Genomic DNA, 24457 nt, shown 5'->3' on the forward strand with positions numbered 1-24457 from the left:
CCCTGGCCAGACCCATGAGGTATGGAGGATAAGGACAGTTGTGGAACTTAGTTCTCCCTGGTGTTTCCTTACACTGATTGGGGGACTGGGGGGGGACCTTAACTCACAACCCCCACCCATGTATATGCACACACTCATCCTGCACTCACCACCACAACTTAGTCCTGCCAACTGTGCTGAAAGAGGCCCAGAGCTCCCTACTGGTTAGGCCTGGGGGTAAGGGACATGACACCCTTTACAGCAAGAGTGGCATGGGGCACCCACAGTCCATTGGATAGTGTGTTTTTAATTCTGATTCACCCTTGAGGCTCCTGTTTTCATATAGTGGCAAGAGCCACACTGGGTGACAAAGGTGGGGTGTGCAAACCCCAGTGGGGCAACTGAATGTGACTCCCCAGCCCGGTCTCTGGCCACCCTCATGCTCAGGGCTCTGCCACCCAGACTTAGTCCTCCCCTGAAGCCATGGAGGTGGCCCAGGGCGAGATTATCTGCCATGGGACCAAGAATGGGGTGTCCTGTTGGCCTTCAGTGGTTTGGGGTACAAGTGTCCCCAGGAGAAACTCCCTTGTTGGGCCAGGTGGCCATATCCAGACAGCACAACTGTCCTTGTGACCCTCATGGATGCCCGTACAAGTCTGCCAGTCGGGCAAAGCGGGGGCCCCAGTCCTGGAGGTAGTCATAGTCCTGGTCCTCGTCCCCCAGGCTGGAAAGGATGGAACTCAGCGTCCCTGCCACAGAGCCATCTCCCTCGTAGTCATAGATGAGAGCTGTGTCATAGGGAGGCACACTGGGGTCGCTGTCTGCAGCCTCCAAGCCCTGTGGAAAAAGCCCTGCAGACCTCAGGACCACCCAGAGACCAGCCAGGCGCCCTCTAGTGTTCAGTCACAGCAGGGCCAAGGTCTGCCTCAGGCAGAGCATCTCCTAGTGCACAGAGGGCAGCAGAGAAAGCGCTGTTTCCCTTGGCCTGTCCCGGCAGGGTGTGGAAGACCTTTCTCCTTGTGGCCCCTTCTCTACCACAACCCCCCGGCCTCCCAACTGGCCCTTGTAGAGGCAGTGTCTCCACTGCCACTCTGCCATCTTGTAACCAGATCCTGCACTAGGCTCAGCACTCCCAAGGAGACCCCGGTTTGCTGGGGTCTCCTCTGTATGCCCTCACCCAGCCATCCACTCCTTTTTGGACACCTGTGTACAGCTGAGAGTCAGTGAAGTAACTAAACAGATGCTTTGTCCAGCTGACCACAAATAGCACTGCTCCCTACCCCACCACTACAGTGAACAGAGAAAGGGCGCAAACCAGGCAAGGATGCGCCTCACAGAGGGTCAGGAAGCACAGGACCTGTTCTGGCTGGCCTTTCCTGGCCACATGACTTGCACAAGTCCCACACCTGTCCACACAGTTAACTTTAAAAAGTGCCTCCCTTAGCCTGGTGGCCCAGTGGATGGGCCGGCTCACCCACTCTCTGGCTCTTTCCTGAGGCTCAGCCGGGGGCCCTGCTGGTGAGCTCATCCCTGACATCCTGCGGTATGAAGGCCGGAACACAGGTGTGTTTGTGCACACGTGTATGTGTGCACACAAGCATGCGTGGGCCCCATTCTGTGGTCAACCCCAGGAGCACCTACATCACTGATGAAGTTGGCAATGTCAGCGGGGCTGCTGGGCAGCGCTCGGTGTGGCTGCCGCACGTGGCTGAAGGGAGCATCGCGGCGCAGCGGCGGCCGGCCCAGAGGGCGGCTCGTGGTCCTCGGTTCCACTGGGTGGCGCAGCTGGTTTATGTCATAGGCGTCCTGTGTGCAAAGTAAGAAGTTAAGCTCGGAGCTGGACCTGAGCGCGGGAGGAGCTGCTAGGAGGCAGGCAGTCCCGGCTGTATGGGGACCCCTTCCCCAGGACGAGTCTAAGTCGCCACTCCAGTTCCCTCCAGTCTTGCCTGGTCTTCCTCCCCGCCTCCTTGCTCGTCGTAGTTGAGAATGTTGTCCCGAAGGTCATCTTTTAGCCCGTGCAGCAGACTTTCGTCCCTCGACCGCCGTCCTAGTCGCATTCGGAGAGCGGCGAGCAGGACCAGCACTGCAGAGGAACCAGGCACTGGGAGGAGTGTGCACCCCAGGAGGCGGTGGGGGAGGGGCCCTGGGGGGGCCCGGCCTGGAGGGCGGGGCCTGGGGCGGGGTCCGAGGAGACCGGCCCGAGGGGGCGGGGCTTGGAGGGCGGGGCTGAGGAGGCGGGGTCCGAGGAGACGGGCCTGATGGGGCGGGGCTGAGGAGGCAGACACGGGCGGGCGTGGTTAGAGGGTAGTCAGCGAAGGGCGGGGCTAGAGGGCGTGGTAAGAGGGGCGGAGCCCTGGGGCGTAGCAGGCGGGACGGAGGGGTGCGGTCAGGATCTGATATGGGCGTGGTCAGTAGGGGTGGAGGGGTGTGGTCCGAGGGCGAAAAGGGAGGGACAGGAGCGGGGTGGAGGGGGCCCGGCGAGGGATGGGGGCGCCGGGTCGGGGATGGGGAGGCTTGGCGCGGGATGGGGGGCCGGGGCTGAGAACTCACGCAGCAGGACCACCGTGCTGGCCAGCACGATGACCAGCGCGCCCAGGCTGATGCCGGCGCCCCCAGCTTGCAGGGCGGCGGCCCCGGGCAGGCAGGAGCCGTCGGGTCCACAGCTGCACACAGTCACGTTCAGGGTCTGCTCTCGCTGCTGGGGCGGCTGCCCGGAATCCCGGAGCAGCAGGCTGAGGCGGTGCAGGCCCTCGGGGACCTGGTGTTGGAGTCTCAGGCGCGCATGGCTCACTGCGAAAGGTGCAACGGTCAGCAGAAGCTCAGGAACAGCCCAACTACCAGCGTCCAGACGGCACCTCGAGTTCCCGGACCTCAGTTTCCCCGTCCACCCATTGGGTACTACAAAAAGTAACCCCGGACCTACCCAAGGTGACCGTGGTGTCACGTGCTGTCTGCCCACCCCCTAGGTCCCAGGGTTGCGGGGACAGCGCACCGTTAATCTGGTTGAGGCTCCAGTTCCTGCTGAGATCTGGGACCCTGGGGCTCAACTGGAAGTGGAAAGGGGCCCCGTGGGGGGGCAGATCCTCATCCGTGGCACCCAAGATGAGGCCAGGGCCCTGGTCTGGCTGGCTGCACAGGCTACCAAGTGGAGGAGGGGCCAGTGCAGGGGCGTGGTCGTTGACTTCCAAGATCTCAATGGACAGGGTGCCTGTGGCTGTGCTGGGTGGCATGGCTGCAGGAAGGGAGGTCTTGTGAGCTCAGGCCCCACTCTCAGACCACCCTGTCAGTCCACCTAAGGAAGTGCTGGACTGTGTGTGGGATAGGGACACCACCCAGAGCAGGTCCAGGTCAGAGAGCCCCAGAGCAGACAGGAGTTTCCCCTCACCATTGTCCAGGGCCAGGATGATAGCCCTGTACCAGCCATCCTTCAAGAAGGGCGAGGCAGGGCTGAGCACTCGCTGGGTCTGGATCCTGCCTGTGGCCCCATCCACTTGCAGCCAGTCTTCTGGGTCATAGTCTTTGGAATAGCTGTTAGTGGGGAGAGGAGGGGTAGGATGGGATCTCTGAGCATACCCAGTACCCAAGCTACAGTCACCCAGCACTCAGCCTTTGAGGCCTCCCAGCTCCAGGTTGGTTTTCTTCTTTATTTTATTTTTTTACATCTATTTTGTTAATTTTTATTTTATGCATGAGTTTTGCCTGCATGTAAGTGCACCTATATCATGCAATGCCCGTGGGGCCAGAAGAGGGTGTCAGATCCCCTGGAACTGAAGTTAAGGACAGTTGTTAGCTGCCATGTGGGTGCTGGGAACCAAACCTAAGTCTTCTATAAGGGCAGCCAGTGCTCTTAACCACTGAACTATCTCTCCTGTCCCTACAATTAAAAAAAATCTATTTATTTATTTTATTTGTGTGCATGCACACACACACAAATATCACAGTGCATGTGAGGTCAGAGGACAATTTAGGGGAGTTAGTTTTCTCTTCCTACCCTTTGGGTTCTAAGAACTGAACTCTGGTTTGATGACAAGTGTCTTTACCCACTAAGCCATCTTGCCAGCCCCTCAAGCTGGTTTTCTGACCTAACTGCATATGATTTGTGCTGCTGCCTGGTGCTCCTCAGCAACTATCTGTCTGGATTCAACCTCCTCAGAGCTGGCACATGCAGGGGCAGAATGGAGATAGATGAGGACACTATGCCAGGCTTGGAGCCAGTGGTGAAATTAAGGCATTAGCGGCCATCTGTGGAAGAGAGGGCCTGTGAGAATGGACATGTGGACAGAGGCCAGCTGAGAACAGACTCAGGCTATGTGCCCTTGCTGCAGTCCAGCCCTATCCTGTGGGGTGTGGGACTCCAACATATACACACAGGCATCAGAGGGATTCAAGACCCCATAGACCATCAAGGATACACTTACATGACTCTTCTCTTTCATCCTCAGTATCCAGGTACCCTCAGCAGGAATGGGACCATTGATTTCCCAGCCTGACCTCCAGAACTCTAGGGCATCTCACCTGATTCTCTGTGGCTGTTGTGTATCAGGGTCTCTGGCAGAGAAGGTGACCACAGAGGTGCCTGGGGGGGCTCCTTCAGCCAGGCTGGTCCGCAATGGGTTCTCTGGGAACACGGGAGCCTCATTGGTGTCCTGCACCCACACGCTGACCCTGGTCTGGCCCCGCTGGGCCCGGGGGGTAGTGGCCTGAATTGGGGCCTCATTCTGCACAGACACTCTGAGCTCATATCGTTCATGACTCTCGTAGTCCAGGGGCTGTGGGAAGACAGCAGAGCCAGCCAGCTGAAACCCCTTGGGGTATCCTTGGGGAAGTCTCTCCTTGGGTCTGTCCAGAGAGCCCATCTCTCCTTCTCCTCTTTAACCTTGACACAATAAAAATTATGCAAGGCCCGAGTAATAATAGATAACAACATGAATTCCCATCGCTCCAAATGAATTTGTTGGGTGTGGTGTGGGCAGTTTCATGTGTCAGTCACAGTCTCTAGGTGCAGGTGGGTGGATGTGGCCACCTGATGCTAAGTAGAGGGACCATCTTTGGCTCATGGTCGTCCTCCTTTGGGTAGGTGAGGGCTTTGAGAATAGCATGCAAGATATACTCCTCCAGAATTCTAACGCCTCAAATCCAAGTTAGTTTCTTGCAATAAATCTTTTTTTTTTCCTTTTGGTCTTTTTGAGACAGGGTCTCCCTGTAGCCCTAGCTATCCTGGAACTCACTATGTAGATCAGGCTGGCCTTGAACTCACAGAGATCTGCCTGCCTCTGCCTCCCAAGTGCTGGGATTAAAGGCGTGCGCTACCACACCTGGCTGTTGCAATAAATCTTTTAATGCACCAATGTTCAAATATATTTAAGTCTACATATGTGTGCATGTATTTGTATGCATGCCACCTGTTTCTTGGCAGAACTGGGACTTCCCTACTGCCCAGTGTGGCCAAAGACCTGTAGTCAGCACCCACTCCTGATACCCTCACCCCAGGAGGTCAGTCAGCAGGTACAGCTCTAACAGAAAGGAATCCAGGGACGTTCAGGCTGTGGCTGCCCTGAGGAGGATGCCAGGGACAGACTCCAGCTGAGGGGAGTGAATATGATAGAGGCATGACTCACCTTCACCACAGACAGAACACCCTCATTGGTCTTGGGGTCTGTGCGGATGGCGAACTGCCTATCAGGATCACCTTCCAGGATGGTGAACCTGGCCACCCAGTTAGGGGATCCAGGCAGGTCCCTGTCCTCCACTTCAAGCCGTCCTACATCCACTCCGCTGACAGCCTCTGCAGCCTCCATGAAGAACTGGGGGAGTACCAGTTACTCACCAGGTTGGCAATGTGGGAGACTCCTCAGAACATCTGGCCCCATGACTCCCCTTGCTCCTGGCCTAACTCTGCTGCCTACCACAGGCATCCCCAGGTTTGTTTCCTGAGTCAATGATCCCACTTGCTCTAGCTGCTCCTGGGTATCGGGAATGTCTACTCTCCTCTCACGGCAAGGGCTGGGAGACTTACCCTGGGCTGAAGATCCTCCCCGAAGAACCACACCCTGATGCATGCAATCTTTGTGCCTGGGGACCCTTTATCTCAGAATCCATGCTCTTCACACAGGGCCCTTTTCCAAACCATGCAACTGTCCACCCTCACAAGTCCCGGGCTGGAGCCTGAGGAGGCGTGGCAGCCCTAAGCCAGTGGGATGGGCAGAGGCTGCACCTCATCTTTGGTGAACTCAGGTGCATTGTCATTGATGTCATCTACAGAGATGATGGCCAAGGCTGTGGCTGTGAGGCCGTCTCCAGACATGTCTGCCACCTGCAGGGTCAGGTTGTACACGGCAACCACCTGGGGGTACCATAACATGATAACGTTAGAGGATGTGGTATCTAGGGCAGACCACCTTGGGAATGTAGCAGACCAGCATACAGGGCCTCTTGTAGTCTAAGACCTTGCAGGGACCGCCCCTGCCCCAGACTGTGAGTGGGTGAGAGGTCAGTTGTGGTGTACTGACACAGTGAGGTTTCTGCCTGAGGGAGCCACATCAGTGGCAGCGAACACCCAGGTGGAGCTGCACAGGAGGGCTTCAGAGACATCTGGAAGCACAAGAGCCTGGGCCAGAGGGCAGGGTCATCAGTGAGGAAGGACCAGGATGAGAGTGACAAGCAGGGATGGGGGGAGAGGATGGCAAGGCCCTGCCCTGACAAACCCTGAGGTTTGAGGTGGCCTGTTGTGGAGAACTGGCCCCCAGATCCCTGGCTGTCCACCTGCCTCACCTCACGGTCCAGCCCCACTTGCACAGTACGGATCTCTCCAGTGTGCTCATCAATGCTGAAGAGTTCGGGGCTGCCCTGCTCTAGGATGGAGAACCGGAGTGCGGCATTGTCTGTCTCAGGGTCGTCGGCATCTGTAGCCTCAGCCCTGGTCACAAAGGTACCTGGGGAAGACAGGGAGAAGTGGGTCCGACAACCATGGGGGCAGGTGTGGTGGGACACTGGGGTGCAGTAGAGGGCTCCTAGTGTGTGCAGGCTCCCCAGGCCTGACACTCTGCGACCACAGAGTGAGCAATCTGCTCTTGCCATTGTGTCAGTGGGGCTGACAGTGCACACTGGCCTCAAGTCCAGGGCACTCTCTCTGTCCTGCAGCCGATTCTGCCCATACAAGGTTGACTGCTGCAGGAGCATAGTGGTGAACTTTTGATGGAGCAAATGGAGTTAAGGCACCAAGTCAGAGTGGTAAACCCACTGGAACTCTCTGATGACCTCGAGCCCTGCCACAAGGCGATGCCAGCCCAGATAGAGGATACACATATGTGGGTACTGAGCAGAGCTGGCACCGCACTTTCCTGTAGGGTAGCTGTGGAATCAGGAAGGTGCTGCTGGTTGAGGCCCAGCACAAGTAGGATGGATCCTACTTCACCTCGCCCATCCCTTGGAGGAGGTTTGGCTTGACTCTCCCAGCTCAGGTGTAGGAACGCTGAGCCAATGGGGTGGGTGGGAAAGACTAGCTTCCAGTCCATTCTGGGGAGTTGCTCTGGCCAAGTAGTCCTTACTGATGTGTCTTAAGCTCTTGGCTCGCTCACCTCTGATGTCATTTGCTGGATACACTGTGGCAAATATCAGCCACTGGCCCAGGCCTGCATGCTCAGACATGAGCTACTGACCAGTACTGGCCCCCGCCCCCAGGCTGAAGCCAAAGACTGTGCTTCTAGCAGACTTTTCTGTCATGGAGCTCAGATTACCAATCCTGTGAGCATGTGCTCTCTGGAGAACAGGTAAATAGGCACGGGGGAGCCGGTTCCCCCATGTCAGAAGGGGCTCCAAAGTCATGAGGGTACCCTCGAGCTACCTCTGGAAGCAGAGGTGCCACTGGGAACTGGTGTGCTATGACTAACATTGGTGTGAATGAGTTCATATGTGTGTTTACACACATGTATGTTTCTGCATATATGTGTCCAAACATGAGCACATTCCCCAGGTTTGTGTGCTCCAAAGGCCTGGACAGTGGCTAGGTTGATGCCCAGCAACAATCACAGCTCCACAAGTCTACCCAGAAGTAAATGAGCATTCTACATACACCTGAGGAGAAGGGCCCAGGGAACAGCTGCCTGGTGAGGGGGTGGGGTCAGTGGGAGTCTGAGAGGTGCTGAAGCTGGTCGGGGAAGCTTAAGGCACAATGGGAGATTTCCAGTCCAGGCTGGGATTGTGACCAAGTCATAATCCTGGGAGTATCTCTACCCTTGTGTCAGGCCTCTCCTGTCCACTGTAAAGGGCTGGAGCAGAGCTAAGGCTGCCAGGGCTCACAAGTGCACCCCCTGCTGGGAAAGGGGGACAGAAAAACCTCAGGCACTACATACTGCCCAGGCAGAAATGGAATCATCCTGGGAAGCCATTTGCAACCAACCATGGCTGGGATGGTGCTGAGGTGAATCCAGCCCCATCATACATACATGTCCACCCATCACCAAGTCCTCCCTGCTACAGGTGACCTGACCCAGAGCAGGCACACAGTTGTAGAGGATTGTAATAACCAAGTACTGGATGTGCCTGGTGGAGAAGGTGGGAAATGTGCCTGAAGGGAAGGGAACTCAGGAGAAGAGGAGAGAATGCAGGACTGGACACCTGGCCCTGTGTTCTCTGTTGTTACAAAACTCATTATTATGGAAATTGCAAATGAATAAGGTCAGTAGACTCCATACTGTATGGTAGGGATGTTAATTTCATGACTGATAATTACACTAAGTTGTTAGTGCACACTGACTTTTTTTTTTTTTTTTGGTTTTTTTTTGAGATAGGGTCTCCCTGGAGCCCCAGCTGTACTGGACCTGGAACTCACTATGTAGACCAAGCTGGCCTTGAACTCACAGAGCTCCGCCTGCCTCTGCCTCCCGAGTGCTGGGATTAAAGGCGTGCGCCATCACACCCGGCTCAAAAATTATATTTTAAAATTGTTTACAAAGTAATGGGTTTCCTAAAGGTAATTTTTATTATTATATAGGGTTACATAAAGTCATTTTCACTGGCATATTTATTATTTTTGTTTTTTTGAGACAGGGTTTCCCTGTAGCCCCAGCTGGCCTGAAACTTACTATGTAGACCAGGCTGGCCTTGAACTCACAGAGGTCCACCTGCCTCTGCCTCCTGAGTGCTGGGATTAAAGGTGTGCACCACCATGCCCGGCAACACACTGACATTTTTAAGAATGCCCATGGGGCTGGAGAGATGGCTCAGTGATTAAGAACACTGGTTGTTCTTGCAGAAGACCCAGGTTCGAATCCCAGCACCCACATGGCAGCTAACAACTGTCTGTAAACTCCAGTTCCAGGGGATCCGACAGCCTCTTCTGTCCTCCACGGGCATTGCATGACACGGGTGCACTTACCTACATGCAGGCAATACACACATACACATAAAATAAAAGTAATAAATTTAAAAATTGAAAAAAAAAAGAATGCCCATCCAGTTTGTAACCAAGCAGCCTCAGACAGGGGAGCCAGAAGAGAGGAAAAAGGTCAAATGGATTAAACATGTCTCTGCAAGAGGCACAGGGGAATTCTTGGGGACTTTTCTATAAGTCTGAAATTATATCAGAAGAAGGATATTATAAAAAAAAAACAACTGCAAGTCTTGCAAACTACAATAAATGGGATGAAATAGAATAAACAAGTGGCTGGTGGTTTTGGTGGTTGGGGATGTAGAGGGAGGGGTGGACAGAGTCTCATGTAACCAAGGCAGGCCTCAAACTGGCTAGGTAGCTGAGGAGAACCGTAAACTCTGGCTTATTCCTGCCTCTTCCTGAGTGCTCAGATTACAGGCATGTGCCACCACAAATGGCTGGGTTGTTTGAGACCAAATTGCCACTGAAGCAGCAGCTGGAGGAGGCACCGCCCCAAGCCGTGGGGCTTCTTTTGGGGTGATAAAAACCACCTTGAACAAAGGAGTTGGTGCATGGCTCTGTGAATTCACTAAACAGGGCTCAAAGATAAACTTCATATCATGCAAATTTCACCACCATTAAAGGGGGGAAAAGCAACTGGAACTTGGCCACCCAGAGTCCTGCGTATTCTGGAAGTTCTGGGGGTGAAATTCATATTTACATATGAGAAGTAAATAGAGACTTACTATATCAGACTCTTCAGATGACCTCATAATTGCTTTGATTCTGCAATGCTGGAGATGAAACACTGCATGCCAGAAAAGCGCTCTACAGCTGGGGGACTCAGTCCTGAAATCCTTAAGGGTACTCCTGGACTTGAACCCCCTGAAGCCCTCCCCCTGGGTAGGGACTGTGTTCCCGCCTTACCTGGGACGGCGCCCTCCAGCACATGGCCTGTGAATACGTCCTGCAGGAAGGTTGGCCGGTTATCGTTTTGATCCACAACTACGATCTCCAGGTCTGTGGGATCCTCCAGGGTAGAGCCACCCAAGTCAAGGGCAAAAGCCCTTAGCTGTCCAAACAGAGGGCAAGGGCAAGAGCTGGTTGTATGGCCCCTGAAGCTGTGCAGAAGGGAGAACAAGTGCAGATAGACTCCAGCTGGACAGGTGAGGTGGGCCATGTGCCGCAGGAATGCCCCTTGCCCTGAAGGGAATCTGCTTTCTCTTAGCACAAGGGTGGCTACTTTGCTTCCTCTCTTGCCTCTGCTGCCAGGAACCTTAGAGCATCATTCAGAGGCGTGAAATGAAGCTTTCACTCCAGCTCCGAGTCTATCTCCCTTTCTCTATGTGGTTTTTGGCTCCTGTCAAAATTTAATTCACTTTAATTTTTTCGAGACTGGGTCTCACATGAATTTACAATTTTTTTTTTTTGTCTTTTTGAGGCAGGGTCTCCCTGTAGCCCCAGCTGGCCTGGGACTCGCTATGTCACAGAGATCCACCTGCCTCTGCCTCCCGAGTGCTGGGATCAAAGACATGCGCCACCACGCCTGTCGAGTTTACATTTTGATCTGTTTATTTTCTATTAGGGAATGGCTTAGCGGGATTTCGAGTTCAGCCAGGGACACAGCAAGACCCTGTCTCAACAAAATAAAATGAAACCCTCTAGTGGGTTTCTCTGTAAGACGCCACAGGAATTTCTTAAGGTTTGAAAGAAGATTTAGAGAGTATACAAGAAATTTTTGTCCTTGGAAAAGTGGAGGCAGAAAGCTGTCTTGCCTCAGGTGAGAAAGGGCAGGTTGCTGGAGGTTTCATTTAATTTTATTTTTGTAATAGGGTTTTGCTATGCAACCCAGGCCAGCCTCAAACACATGATCTTCCCACCTCAGCCTCCTGAGTGCTGGGATTACAGGCATGTGATACCATGAAAATCTCTAATTTTTCTTTTTAATATTTTGCCATGCTAGGGTTGGAACCCAGGGCCTCTGCATGTTAAGCAAGCACTTTACCTCTGAGCGTCATTCCAGACTGGCAAACGGCTGTGTGCTGAGAACCCAAAGGCAGGTCTCACTTCTTGACTTTGTGCCCACCTCAATTCAGCTCTTGCCACCCTTCCCTGAATCCCAGCACTGTGAAGATGGTGAGGGCCCCTCCCTTGCCAATCGCACCTCTAAGACCATCCCACTGCTGACAGCACACTATTTTGGAATTCTTCATGACATGCACACCCATCAAACAATCCAGAGGGAACCAGCTGTAGTTCAGCAGTTGTAGCCATGCTCTGCCTTCCTGAGAACCACCCACTCCCAGCCACATGGCCTCGGGGTGCTTCTGTGTTAAGTGGGAACAAGATCCCAAACACTTTATCCTTAGCTCCTGGTCCCTAATGGTGCCACATCTTGTTGGAGAAACATCTGGCCTGGGATCTGTCAGGGGAGCAAAGGCCAGAGCAGCAGTAAGGACCCCGGCCTCCCATCAGGTCCCACCCTGAAGCGATCAGTCTTCTCCCGGTCCAGCGTAGCGTTGAGGAACACCCTCCCAGTGAACTTGTCAATGGAGAAGACATTGCGGGGCTCCTCGTCCACACCGGGCCCCTGTATGCTGTAGATGACGCTGCCCAGCTGCTGCTTATCAGATCTGATCTGTGGGATAGGAACAGGGCTGAGTGAGGGCCAGAGGATACCCCTACACCTTCCAGTCTCTCCTCAGCTAGATAAGCAAAGGTCCAAAGCTCTGAGCCCAACATGTCACCCTAAGCTCAGGCCCAGCTCCAGGGCATTCTGAGATCCCAGTGACCAGTCGCATTCTGAGTGTGTGGAAAGCTGGCTGTTCATGTCATAGGTCTACTTGGGCTGGTGACTAAACAGAGCAGATTTGCTTCAGGGGTACTCACCCTGAAGGTGTGTTTATTGGAGCAACTCAGAATGCATGTGGTCCAGGGGTGTTGGAGCCCCACTTTTGTTCTGGATGAGAAACTCAGAGCAGGAGGGTGGGGAGCCCTTCCAAGCCTGCACACCTAGCCTCCTATCAGCAGTCAGGGCTCCCCCAACCCCCAGTGGATCCTTAGGGAATGGGGGAACCTACAGGGACACCCCAGTCCCTCCACCCCCTCCACACTCCTCACCTGCACCAGTGGGTAGGGGAGGCGCTTATGATTCTCAGACACACTGATGGGTGGGATCACCCAGGCTCTCCGCACACGGCTTGGAGCTGGTGCCTGGCGCCAGGGATACAGGGTGCTGGGTTGTAGCTCAGGAACCCCAGAGGACAGGCCAAGACTCTGCAACACCAATGGCCACAGTTACTTAGGGCACAGGTTTGTACCAGGAGCACCAGGGTGACCTCATTCTCTCAGGCTGAGGTTGGGCTCTATACAACCTGGTGGGTCACCCTGGATGGCCACACCCTGAGTGTTGAACTCTCAAAGCTCCTATGGATGATCCATGATTGTCTCCTTTCCTTGCCTAGAGCCCAGAATACAGACTGCATCCATAGGGTCACCAGACTCTTAGCGGTGGAGGCTCACTGGCTGGTAGGAGGCAATGCCAAGGGTCTGCACCATTCCTGAGGTCACCTGAGAGGTCAGATGTCCCTATGTATGCCAGAGGCTCAGGTTCCCACAGGGCAGGAGAGGCCCAGGGAGCAGTTCTTGCCTCCTAAGGGTGAGGGCCTATGGTGTGGGCTACAGCTGGTAGGACCAGGGACTCAGTCAGAAGTGGAGGCTCTGAATTGGGGATAGGAGTTGGCATGTGGCCTCATAGCTTTAATGTTTGTGGGTGACTCCAGGCTGTCCAGAGCATTGCCTGCTTTTGTCAGAAGAGACCAAGTAAGTGGAAAGGCCACTGTATCCAGCCCTCAGCCTCCAGCCTAACCCCAGCCCTGCCTAGGACAGCCATGCACACAGCAAGCCCAGTACCCAGACCTTCCTCTGCCAGGCAGGCCAGGGGGCTAAATTTCAAACACCCTTCAGGAATAGGGTGCCTGGGAGAAGATGGCCCTTCTGCTAAGGGTCTGTAGCGGGCAGAAGGGCTATGCCCAGGGTGTTGCTTTGTGGAAAGGAAAGTCCAAGCCACCAGATTCCCAGGCAGTCAAGGACAACAGGAAACTTATCTAAGCTGCTTTGTATAGCAGCACCTTGTGGGCCTCATCTGCTGACTGGCCTGGTCTATGACAAGGGCTAAGGATATGGCACAGGGACAGGGAGGACATATCCTATAGCCGCCATAGGCTGGGATGGGATAGAATGGGCCAGAGCCAGGGCTACTCCAAGGCACAGGGTGAGGCTTAGCTGAGAGGGAGACTAGTGACAAGGGACAGTCCACTTGATGCACCTTGGGATTTTCACAGCTAGATTTCGGTTCTGAGAACTCAGATCTCTTGGGGCACCCTTCTCTCTTCCTTACCACACCCAGGAGACTGGTAGTGACCCCCAAGAATCCCAGTGCTGGGCGAATGAGATGGCACAGTGGGTAAAGATGCTTGTTACCAAGCCTATTAACCTGAGTTTGATCCCTGGGATCCACATGGTAGGAGAGAACTGACTCCCACAAGTTGTCTTCTGATCCCCACATGAATGCCATGACATGTGTGCCCCCAATAAATAAATAAATGTAATAAAAATGAAAACAAAGAATCCAGTGTCTACAGGCTATGTGGCTAAAGACTGGAGATGAAGCCAAGTCCTTCCACTCCAGGGTGAGCCCCTTGGGCCAGGGGTGGGGGACACAGGGCAGAGAAAGCACTGCTGAGCCTAAGTCCACTGTTGGAACCCTTTTGTGCACAAAGATAACCTCACCCCTCAAAAGGGGAAACTGAGGCCTGGAGAAGAGACTTGTCTACCAAACTGATGGCAGAATGTGTAACAGCCCAAAGATGTCCCTAACTTTTTGGGACTGCCTGGTTCCTGGGGTGGTTTCCATCTCCAACTCCTGGATGGACCTCACCCTGAGTAACTGGCCTTCTGGCTGCCTCTCATCCCACTCCTTGATTGGGAAGTAAGCTGAGAACCAGTCATCTGAGGATTTGGGGGACACTCCTGTGCGCAGGCCCTAGCACCTCTGAACATTGTCACATTCTGCATTTGTCCACAAGTGCAACTTCATGGAGTGACAGCGGAGCCTCATTTTAGTGAATGTACATTACTGCCCATGACCAGCATCTGTCTTGCAGGATGCAGCACCATGCTGATGCCCACACTCACCACCACATCTAGCCTTAGCAAGGGTGGCTGAGATGGGGGATCTGTACCTGCTCCCTCCAACTCTGGCAGGGGTGAGCCCCAAGGGATGCCCTGCATGGGGATTCACAGCCAGTGGGGACTGTTGAGTGGAAGCAGCAGCTCCCCTGGTTGGGAGGGGCCCAGACTCTCCTCTGCATAAGCCCAGGCCTCCCTCTGTTTTTGTTTGTTTTGTTTTGTACAGCCCAGGCTGGCCTCACGTTCACTAAGTAGCAGGGGATGACCTTGCACTCCTGATCCTCCGGCTTCCACTTCCCGTGTGCGTGCCTGAGTGTATGTGTAACACGGGCATGCAGATGCCAAGGGAGGCCTCCCTCTCTGGGGTCAGCCCATCCCAACCTGGAAAGAACCTTGGGCTGCCCATGTGGAACAGAAGGTGCTAGGGGATCTGAGGACAAAACAGTGCTGAGACTGTGGCAGGTAGGGCCGCCTTTGAACATGAATGCACCAAATACGATACTGTGTGTGCAGCCCTGTCTCCAGCATGGACTCCATGAAGACAGAACTCCACCCTTTCCCACTAATGTCAACATCTTTGTGCAAGGGACGCCTGCCCCCAACGTCCTCCTGTAGGACAGCAGGTGAGCTGGGATGGGGGTGCTAGGGATCTTCTGCCCACATCTCATCCTACAACCCCTTGAGTCCATACTTGGAGAAGCTCCCAGTACATGAGGGAAGGGAGTACAGAGGCCATGGCAAGGGCCAGGAATCAGGCAGCTGGCAGCTGGCTTATCTCTGTAAGAATTTGTGGAGGCTGGAGTGTTGGCTCAGTGGTTAAGAGCATTTGCTGCTCTTACAGAGGACCCAAGATTGCTCCCCAGCACCTACATCTGGCAGCTCACAACCACCACCTATAACTCCAGTTCTAGGGGCTCCAACACCTTTTTCTGGCCTCCTCAGGCACCTGCACGCACATGGTGCACATACATATGCACTCTGGTATAATCACAGCACACATACACATAAAATAGATTTTTAAGAAGTCTTGTGAACAGCACTCATGCTTAGGAGGGTGGCAGAATCAGGCCCCTCTTCCCTCTAGGTCCCTCGACTCTCATTGCTCCCTTCTAGTCAGGGGGTCTTTGGGCCCCTGACTGGCCTCTCTGTGCCGAGTGGGCAGCTTCTCTCCATCTGGAGTGGCAAGCTGGCCGCCCAGTTCCCTGGCCTCCACTAAGCTCTAGCCTCCCCTTCAGCTGGAACTATAGTCAATAGAGGGTCTGAGACTCAAGGTGGGTGAGGCCAATGGCCTCAGGAGGAGAGAGCAGTGCCCTGAGGTCAGCTGGGAAGGAGACCCAGCCATCCAGGAGGCCCTTTAGGCTTCTCCACATCTCTTCCTGCAGCCTGGGTGGCCATCTAAGGCCCAGGGTAAGAATCAGCCCCATGAGCTCCTGCACGCAACCTGCCTTGAGATCAGGGCCTTTGGCTCACTCTCTGCTGCTCTGTTCTGTTTCACAGTTGGCAAACTGAAGTCTGACATATCCATGCTAGGAGCCTTTGCTCCTGTCCTGCCAGTGGGACCCCAGCCACCGACTCCATAGCCACCTCACAATGCCCAAGGCTGTCTATGTCAAAGTCACTCCACTCACTTGGCCCTGGAGTCCAGAGAGCAGAGGACCCTGTTCAAGATGGGAGGATGAGTTGGGAGGGGCCAGCGTCCCACTTAGGCAGCTCTGTCCTGACAGATGGCAGCTTCGCCTTGGAACCTGCCAATGCCAGCCACACATAGCCACTTCCAGATCAGCTTGGTGTTCCTGCCAAGCACACACCTGCCTGCCTGGCATGGGGAGCCCAGGCCACGGTCTCTGTAGACACAGGGGCTTTTGCCATAGCTTGGTGCCAGGCCTTGGAATGTGCCTGTGGGATGAACCCTAACTCAACTTCACCCCCCAGGATGGCAGGTGGGCTGGAATCTAGGGCTCCTCACAGCTACTGAGGACAGTGGGGAGGAGGGTAAGCACCTCATCTCACAGCTCCAAGACACACAAGAGATGCTGAACCTCAGAGGCAGGCCTGTTGAGGATGGGGGTTCCCAGGCTGTGTCCCGAGGGACACCCCAGTCAGCCCTGCTGGGCAGACCTTCCGCCCTTGTCTCTTCCAGCCTCCTCAACCAGCTGTCTCAGTCGGCCACCCACGGACTTGGCACTGGCCGGGTGTGGTCAAGGCAGAGCCTGGGAATCCTGGGTCCTTAGCTTGTCCACATCCTGAGTTCATGAGGTCAGCGGAGCCACAGTGTCTTGGCAGGGCCCCTTGCCCAGATAAGAGGCTGCAGGGGTATGGGTGGGTGCCCAATGCGCAGCCCATAGCCAGCTTCTGGCACTTGGGAGGAGTTTGTGCAGACCATCCTTTGTTCTCCCACCTATCCCTTTCCCAGAAGACGTGGCAGGCTGGAGGCAAGACTGGGAGCCACCTTAGGAAGCTCAGGGCATATGGTGCCTCGGACAAAGCCACATGGACAGAGCCAGCTCAAGGCCCCCATGCCAGGGGTAGAGGATAGGGACAAAGGCACCTGGAAGGTGATTTTGTGAGGAGGTATTCCTAGACGCCCAACTCCTGTCCACACACTGTCCCCCCATACCAAGCCAGACAGGAAATAATTACAGATGTCCTTCACAGAGTAGGTGCCCAGTGTACCCCAGCTAGTTCTAGTTCTCCTTCTGACCAAGAACTCAGACAATAGTCTGGAAGTCCTTAGGATGCCCTGGCCTCTAATCAACACTCCTGTGTCAACTGCCCCAGGGATCTACCCTGAACCCCAAGGGACCAGGCCCCTGCCATGCATTGAGTATGTGCTCTGGCCAGGCAAGGGGCTTACCAACACTACTGATGGGAACAGCATCAGCCATTGCCAGTGATCAAGGAGAGTCCAGACCCCTCTCTCCCCTGCACTGAGCCTGGGAGGAGAGGTTCTGGTTACAGAGACATAGGACTGACAGGTCTCACATGAAAGCCAGGTGCTTGCTCCTTCTTGGCAGAGCTAGTGGCCTCAGTCTGGGGTCTACTGGTAGAGGAGGTTAGGAGGGCAAGGCTGGGCCTGGATGCTTGCTACAAAGTATGCTCTGTCTCGACAGAGACAGGAACAGTGTTACCACCATTTGTCCAGTTAAAACACCATTGTGGCATAGGCGTGGGTGTGGGTGTGGGGTATGGGGGGTGGTGGTGTCCTAACTAATTTGCAGGAGAAGGACCTTCCTAGGTTCTAGGACAGGGGAGCAGGGGTAGGGTCTATCTGGGAGGGGACAGGAAGCCCCTGAACTGACTCTCCACATGTGTCTCAGTCCTGCACCCCTCCCCCGAGGTAGAATCCACAGGCATTTCGTTCCTGGAGAGCCAGCATGCCAGGAATGGGCCCAGCTGTCGGTGTGGCCCAGGGTGACCCACATTCCCCTTGTGGGACCACCCTATCCAGCTGCTGCAGCCATCAGAGGATAATGAGGAGGGGGTAGATGGCAGCTGTTTCCTCCTATCAGCCTAGCCCTGACAGTGCCCAGGACCATGAGCCTGCTTTCTGCCTTGGTCACTGCAGATTGCAGGCTGGGTCTGCCAGAGATGAAGCCCTCTTCCGAGCATCACAGAATAGTCCTCAGAGGGACTCCTGAGGCCCACCTTTCTTCAGAGACCACATGGCTCCTCTGGTTCCCGGACATGGGTGGGGGGCTCCACTCAGTGGACAAAGGGCTCTGGACCATCCATGTACTTCCCTACTGTGGCTCAGGGTCAGCAACCAGAGGTTCAGTGGGGGCAGGGGTTGACAGGAGCAGTTATTATTGTGTGTGTGATACCAAGATTAGACCCTGGGCCTCACACATACTAGGCAACCACTGAACTAAAGCCTCATTCTGTTTTTATTTTTGAGACAGAGTATCAATAAGTTCTGTCCAGGTTGGCCTTGAATTTGTAATCTTCCTGCTTCAGCCTCCTGAGCAGCTGGGGATCACAAGCTTGAGCCAACAGGCTGGTTCTGAACATAGTCCAAGGCCCTGATGCTGCCTTGAGGTTCAAGAAGCTCAGATTTTAGAGGTGGGAGGCATTAGAATAATCTGTCAACCCATGCAGAGCCTACCTCCAGCCCCAACCTGAGACACCAGAGACAGCAAAGCTGGGCCAGGGTGACAGTCCAGGGGCTCAGTGGGAGAGGAAGGAGTGACCAGAAGGTGGTCTCAGGACCCATGTAACTGGACAAGAGCAGGCAAAATCGTGAAAGCTGAGCAGCGTGGGGGAGGTGGGCACACACATTTGGCAGGTCCAGGAGACAGTTTCCTTGAACCCGAGCTAATTTGAGCTGTGCTTTTGTGCAGCAAGCTCAGGAGGCCAGGCCTCAGGGATGTATACCCATCCCCACTGGACTCCTATGGCCTCTAGATGCCTGGGGGATGGTATTCTACAGTATCCTGTGGGGGTTGGGGGAGAGGGGAGGCCTAGGGGAGGGGAAGAGAAATGCTATCCAGTGCTACCTGCCCTGCAGCAGGTGTGTGTGCAAGGCAGACAGGAGGGGCCTCCAGGATCATCTGAGCAAGCTCCAGGCCTTGGGGTGCCAGTAAGGAATGCTGTTCCTACAGTGAGTGGGGAGAGGAAACTGCCTCTGAGGGGTCAGGATATCATGCACAAAGCTGGGATTCTAGGCAGGATCTGGCAGAGTGCCAGGTCTTGGGGAGTCTAGCTGCTGTCTGCAAGTGGGGGGGGGGGTAAGTGCCCCAAGACCAGGGGTGGTTGTGGCTAGAGCTGTAGGGCTGATGCCCTGGAGCCAGCTGCTGGAGGGTCCTGCTGGCCAGGTGCCCAGTCAGCTGCCAGGGAGTGAAACCAGAGCAGAGCTGCTAGGCTTGTGGGAATTTGAGGGGACCATGAAAATCCTGAGGAGGATGCTGGGACTGGACCGACTCCCCCTCCCATGTCCAGGGCTGGCTGACTCCCCTTGAACCACAGCAATGAGTGGTGGTAAGGCATACTGACCCTCTGTGCTTGCCACCTGTTACCTCTGAGAGGCAGAGATGGTCCACAACCACACTGCTACATCTGTGACCCTAGACCCAGGCAGAGAAACCACATCCCTGCCCTGTGCCACCCAGCAGCCTGAGGCAAGAGGGACGTGGCCTGCCTTCGGAGTTCCCATAGTGGGGACATCCAGGACCTGGGGTCCTTCCACCCTGTCTTGTGCCATGTTGGGAAGGCAGGGTGCTGAGGGCTGAAAGATCTAGGGACAGCAGGCCACTACTGTCTTCAGGTGGACACAACAACTTTCCTGGGCCAGGCCACAGCCAATATACTCTGTCAGTTGGCTTTGGCTTGGAGCGCTCATGGAAGCAGTGGTCTCCAGAAGCCTGTGTCCCAGAGGTCTGAGGAGCAGCTACTCCTGCTGACCAGGCAGGACCATGGGCAGGGGCTCAGACACCACCAAGGCCAACCAGGGGCATGTACCCCACTCATGCCAGCGGGCAGTCTTACAGGCTCTGTAGGCTTCCTTCCCCCCGCACTCTCTGCCCCACATTCAGTCTCACAAGATTGACCCCCAGACTCTGAGAGACCCCTGGAGGCATGGCAGGCAGCTCCAGACTGAGGGACAGCCTGCTGGCTGGTCTCTGCTTGTGCCCCAGTGGGCTTGCAGGTCCTGGACCATTCTGCTCTCCGTGCAGGGGAGGTGGGCCACCCTCCTTGTGGAAACGCCTGGGCACCGAACACCCCTTCCCACAGTGCACTGGAGAGTGTGGTCCACCCTGGACACCCAGGCCTCAGCTCTCGGGTCCCCCAAAGACGCCCGAAGCCAGTGGTCCGGAACAGAAACTGTCGGGCGCCGGGAGGCAGGGACCCCACCGCGTGCAGAAGCTTACCTGGCCAGCCTGGGCGAGCAGCCCGAGGGCGAGGAGCAGAGCGGGGCCCATTGGGACGGCCGCGGAGCGCCGAGGGCAAGTGACCGAATGGGCGGCCGGCTGGACGGCGCCTCGCTGCACTCCGAGGGCTGAGTGACAGCGCAAGTGCGCGGGGCGCGGGCGGAGGGACAACACGTGTTCGGCGGGGCGGGCCCGGGGCTGAATGACAGCACGTGTGGGCAGGATCGGGGTGGGGCTGGGGGTAGCAAGAAGACGATAGGGAGCTGGCAGGGTAGGGCCTGGGTAGAGTGACAGCACGTGTGGGCAGAGCCCGGGCCGGGTGGTAGGGGCTGAGCTGGGTAGTGGGGCGGGCCTGGGCTGAGCGCATGCATGTGTCAGGACTGGGAGTGGACGTAGGGGCGAGGACTCGGCATGCAGTAGGCTTCTGCAGCTGGGGCTCTGGCAGCTGTCGAGGGAGGACCAGGCTTATAGAAGTGAGCAGTGGGGGTGAAGGAAGGCTGTGTGGAGAGGAGGGAGCTGGCTGGGTTAGGGACCAGTTTGGATCATTGATTCGCCCTTCCAGGAACTCATGGATTTGGGGATCCTGCCTCAATGCACTGGACAGCTCTTCCTGGGGCGATACCCAAGGCTTGCTCCCTTCCTGTCCTTAGGGTTTGGACCGATAATACCACCTCACCACTGACCAGTTGGGGGTCCCTTGGAAGGTGATCTTTGTGTTATCACCTGAATAGAGTGGCAGGAGGGCTGTGGAGTAACTTGGAGTTCATTCCAGGCAGAAGAACTGGCCTATGAAAAGCTTGGGTGGAAGGGGAAGAAGAGCTGGAGCAGGGTCCGTTTGAGGGGTTCAGGCCCAGGTGTCACCTCCCTTGCCACTACCATGGGCTCTGCTCAGCTCTCCTCTGTCTGCCCCCCTGCCTCTGCTACACCATGGGTATGTGGTGGCAGGCACCTTGACTCTGGGGCTTTGTGGATGGTGAGGGCTCTTGGGATGGTCCTTCCTGACCTCTGCTGACACTGACTGCAGTCCTGGTGACTGTGTGGCATCTCTAATAGCCCTGCTCTGCACCCCAGTCCCTGAGGGGAAGGGCTGCTGGGCAGACCGAGGTGACTTACACTGAAGGGCAGGAGATGTTACTGGATTCAAGGCTTAAGAATGGGGAGGGCAGGGGCTGGAGAGATGGCTCAGTGGTTAAGAGCACTGACTGCTCTTGCAGAGGACCTGGGTTCGATTCCCAGCACCCACATGGCAGCTACGAACCGTCCTTAACTCCAGTTCCAGGGTAATCCTAAACCCACTTCTGACTTCCGAGGCATTGCATGACATGAGTGCACTTACATACATGCATGCCATACACTCATACACATACAATAAAATAAATAAAATAGCCGGGCGTGGTGGCGCACACCTTTAATCCCAGCACTCGGGAGGCAGAGGCAGGCAGATCTTTGTGAGTTCAAGGCCAGCCTGGTCTACATAGTGAGTTCTAGGACAGCTGGGCTACAAGGAGACCCTGTGTCAAAAACGAATAAATACATAAATAAATAATAAATAAATAAATAAATAAAATAAAAAAGAATGGAGAGCGCACCTTGGCTCTGCCAGCCCTTACTTCTCCGCTGCCTTGGGCTGGGCAGACATGGTTGGACTGGGAGAGACTTGGCTGCTTTATAGATGCATTATTGAAGTCCCAGACCCTGGACAAAGGGAATGAAGGCTGTACCAGGCCAGAGGGACCCCAGGTTTGTGTACAGTAGATCCATGTGCTGCTTGGAACCTACCTGCTCAGCCAGGGGTCCTGGGCCCTATTCCCCAGTGGTCAGAGACTGCAAAGAAACTGCATAGGGCTGTGTCCTCCCTCCCTCAGAGTTCCTACTGACCCCATAGCCTTAAACACCATCTGAAAGCTGGGGACTCTCAGGCCAGCACTTGGGCCCTGCAGCCACCAGCTCCAGCAGGTGCTGTGCCAGTGTTTGTACTCCAGGCTCTTGGTCCACTTGCAACACCCACCCCACCATCCTATCCAGTCACTCTCCATGGGACCCCAAGTACTCTGGGTCCATGCACTTCCTCCAGTGTCCCTTTGTTCCTTGTGGTACACTGCCTGGAGCACACCTTCCTGCTATTGCTACATGCAGAACTCCTACTTGTCCCTCAACACCCAGCTCCAGGGCTGCCTTCCAGGGAGCACCCTTTCCAACTCAGCCAGAAGATGCTCCTTTCCCCTTGGCCTCCTGGTGGGTGCAGCGGGTATATGGGTACCCCTATATGCTATCCTCTGGACCAGAGAGACAGAGATGAGAGAGAGAGAGAGAGAGAGAGAGAGAGAGGAGAGCAAGAGACAGAGACAGAGACAGACTGTTATCCTGAGCTAACCCTCTCAGACCACATCTGGAGCTTTGTTCTTCTCTACTTGGGTCCCCAATCCTCTCTGTTTCTGGCCCCATTTCTCTGTCTTTGGCCCCCTGTTTCTCTCTGCCTGACCCTGTTTCTCTGTCTGCAGTGGTGTTCCTGTTGTGTTGCTGGGCAGGTGTGATGGTTCTTCTCACTGTCAGTGTGATGGGGTTTAGAATCAGCCTTAAAACACACCTCTGGCTGGGCATGGTGGTGCCACACCTTTGATCCCAGCACTCAGGAGACAGAGGCAGAGGCCGGTGGATCTCTGTGAGTTCAAGGCCAGCCTGGTCTACATAGTGAGTTCCAGGACAGCTGGGGCTGCAGGGAGACCCTGTCTCAAAAAGACCAAAAAATATATTAAAAACTACATGCACGCACGCACGCACACATGCATGCATGTGTGCACACCCACCTTTGGGTATGTCTTCCAGAAATCATAGATGGAACAAAGAAGCCCCATCCTGATTTATTTATTTTTATTTTATGTGTGTGAATGTCATGCCTGCATGTGCGTAAGTCCACCCGTGTTGTGCCTTGCCCTTGGAGGACAGAAGAGGACGCCGGATCCCCTGAAACTGGAGTAACAGACAGGTGTCAGCTGCTATGTGGGTCCTGGGAATTGAACCCAGGTCCTCTGTAGAGCAGTCAGTGCTTTTAACTGCTGAGGCATGTCTCCAGTCCTGAGAAGACCCATTCTGAATGTGGGTGGCAGTATCCCATGGGCTGGGGGTTCTGGAAAGAATAAAAAGGAGAAAACAGGGCTGGAGAGATGGCTCAGCGGTTAAGAGCACTGGTTGTTCTTGCAGAGGACCCGGGTTCGAATCCCAGCACCCACATGGCAGCTAACAACTGTTTGTAACTCCAGTCCCAGGGGATCTGACAGCCTCTTCTGACCTCCGTGGGCATTCACAACACAGGTGCACTGACCTACATGCAGGCAATACATGCACACACATAAAATAAAAAAAAATTTAAAAACAAAAAGGAGAAAAAAAACCAAGCACCAGCATCCATCTCTGCTTCCTGTGTGAGTGGAACATTAGCTTTCGTCTCTGCTTCGTGATTGTACAAGCAGTGTGACCAACGGCCTTGCCCTCCTGCCACTGTGACTTCCTTACCATGATGGACTGGATCCTCAAACTGGAAAGAAACCCTCCTTATGTTGCTCTTGTCACGTGTTTTGTCACATCAAGAACAGTAACGAACAGCAGGTGGGCACCATGGAGGCCAGCCAGGCTGCCTGGGGGAGGTGGGCCCAGTGGTCCTAGTACACACAGGAAAGGGAGAGAGAGGCCCTCTGGAAGGAGCAGTCCCTCGGGGGCTCCGAGTGACGCTGTCTGGATGCTGTGGGTTGGGGTGGAGGGTAAAGAGTGCCCCCAGAAGACACTTGGGGAGACCCCTTCCTGCTTCCCAGCCTTGTTCTCACCCACTGCGTCATACCCAGACGTAGACCAAGCCCTTCTTTGGAGAGGTCGCTAAGGCTCAGGACCAGGGGCCAATCTCTAGGTCAGTGAGGGTCGCGGGTAGCAGGTTCTTCCCCAGGCCCAGGTTCCTTTTCTTCCACATGAATGGGGAGAGAGCACTGGGTTCTGTGGGCAGAGGTCCTGTTGGTAGGATCCTCCTCAGGCTGGGGGACAGTCACTCCAGGAAGAGTTCTCT

The 24457-nt window shown here is 55.1% G+C and overlaps 1 protein-coding gene across 1 annotated transcript; it reads right to left on the bottom strand.

The window, feature by feature from the left end:
* Positions 1-270: 270 nt before the first annotated feature.
* Positions 271-20548, bottom strand: Cdh15 (cadherin 15). The gene is made up of 14 exons (XM_008840528.1): positions 20404-20548; positions 12470-12625; positions 11832-11987; positions 10277-10421; positions 6751-6911; positions 6194-6322; positions 5598-5783; positions 4495-4748; positions 3365-3507; positions 2972-3211; positions 2530-2769; positions 1926-2062; positions 1621-1785; positions 271-816 (listed from the first exon to the last, which is right to left on the bottom strand). Exons 1-14 carry the CDS (start codon positions 20452-20454, stop codon positions 616-618), a joined length of 2364 nt encoding a protein of 787 aa, XP_008838750.1. The 5' UTR covers positions 20455-20548; the 3' UTR covers positions 271-615.
* Positions 20549-24457: the final 3909 nt, after the last annotated feature.

This window comes from Nannospalax galili, unplaced genomic scaffold, assembly GCF_000622305.1.
Source record: "Nannospalax galili isolate Female #2095 unplaced genomic scaffold, S.galili_v1.0 scaffold459, whole genome shotgun sequence".
In the NCBI taxonomy this organism is placed as follows: Eukaryota; Metazoa; Chordata; class Mammalia; order Rodentia; family Spalacidae; genus Nannospalax; species Nannospalax galili.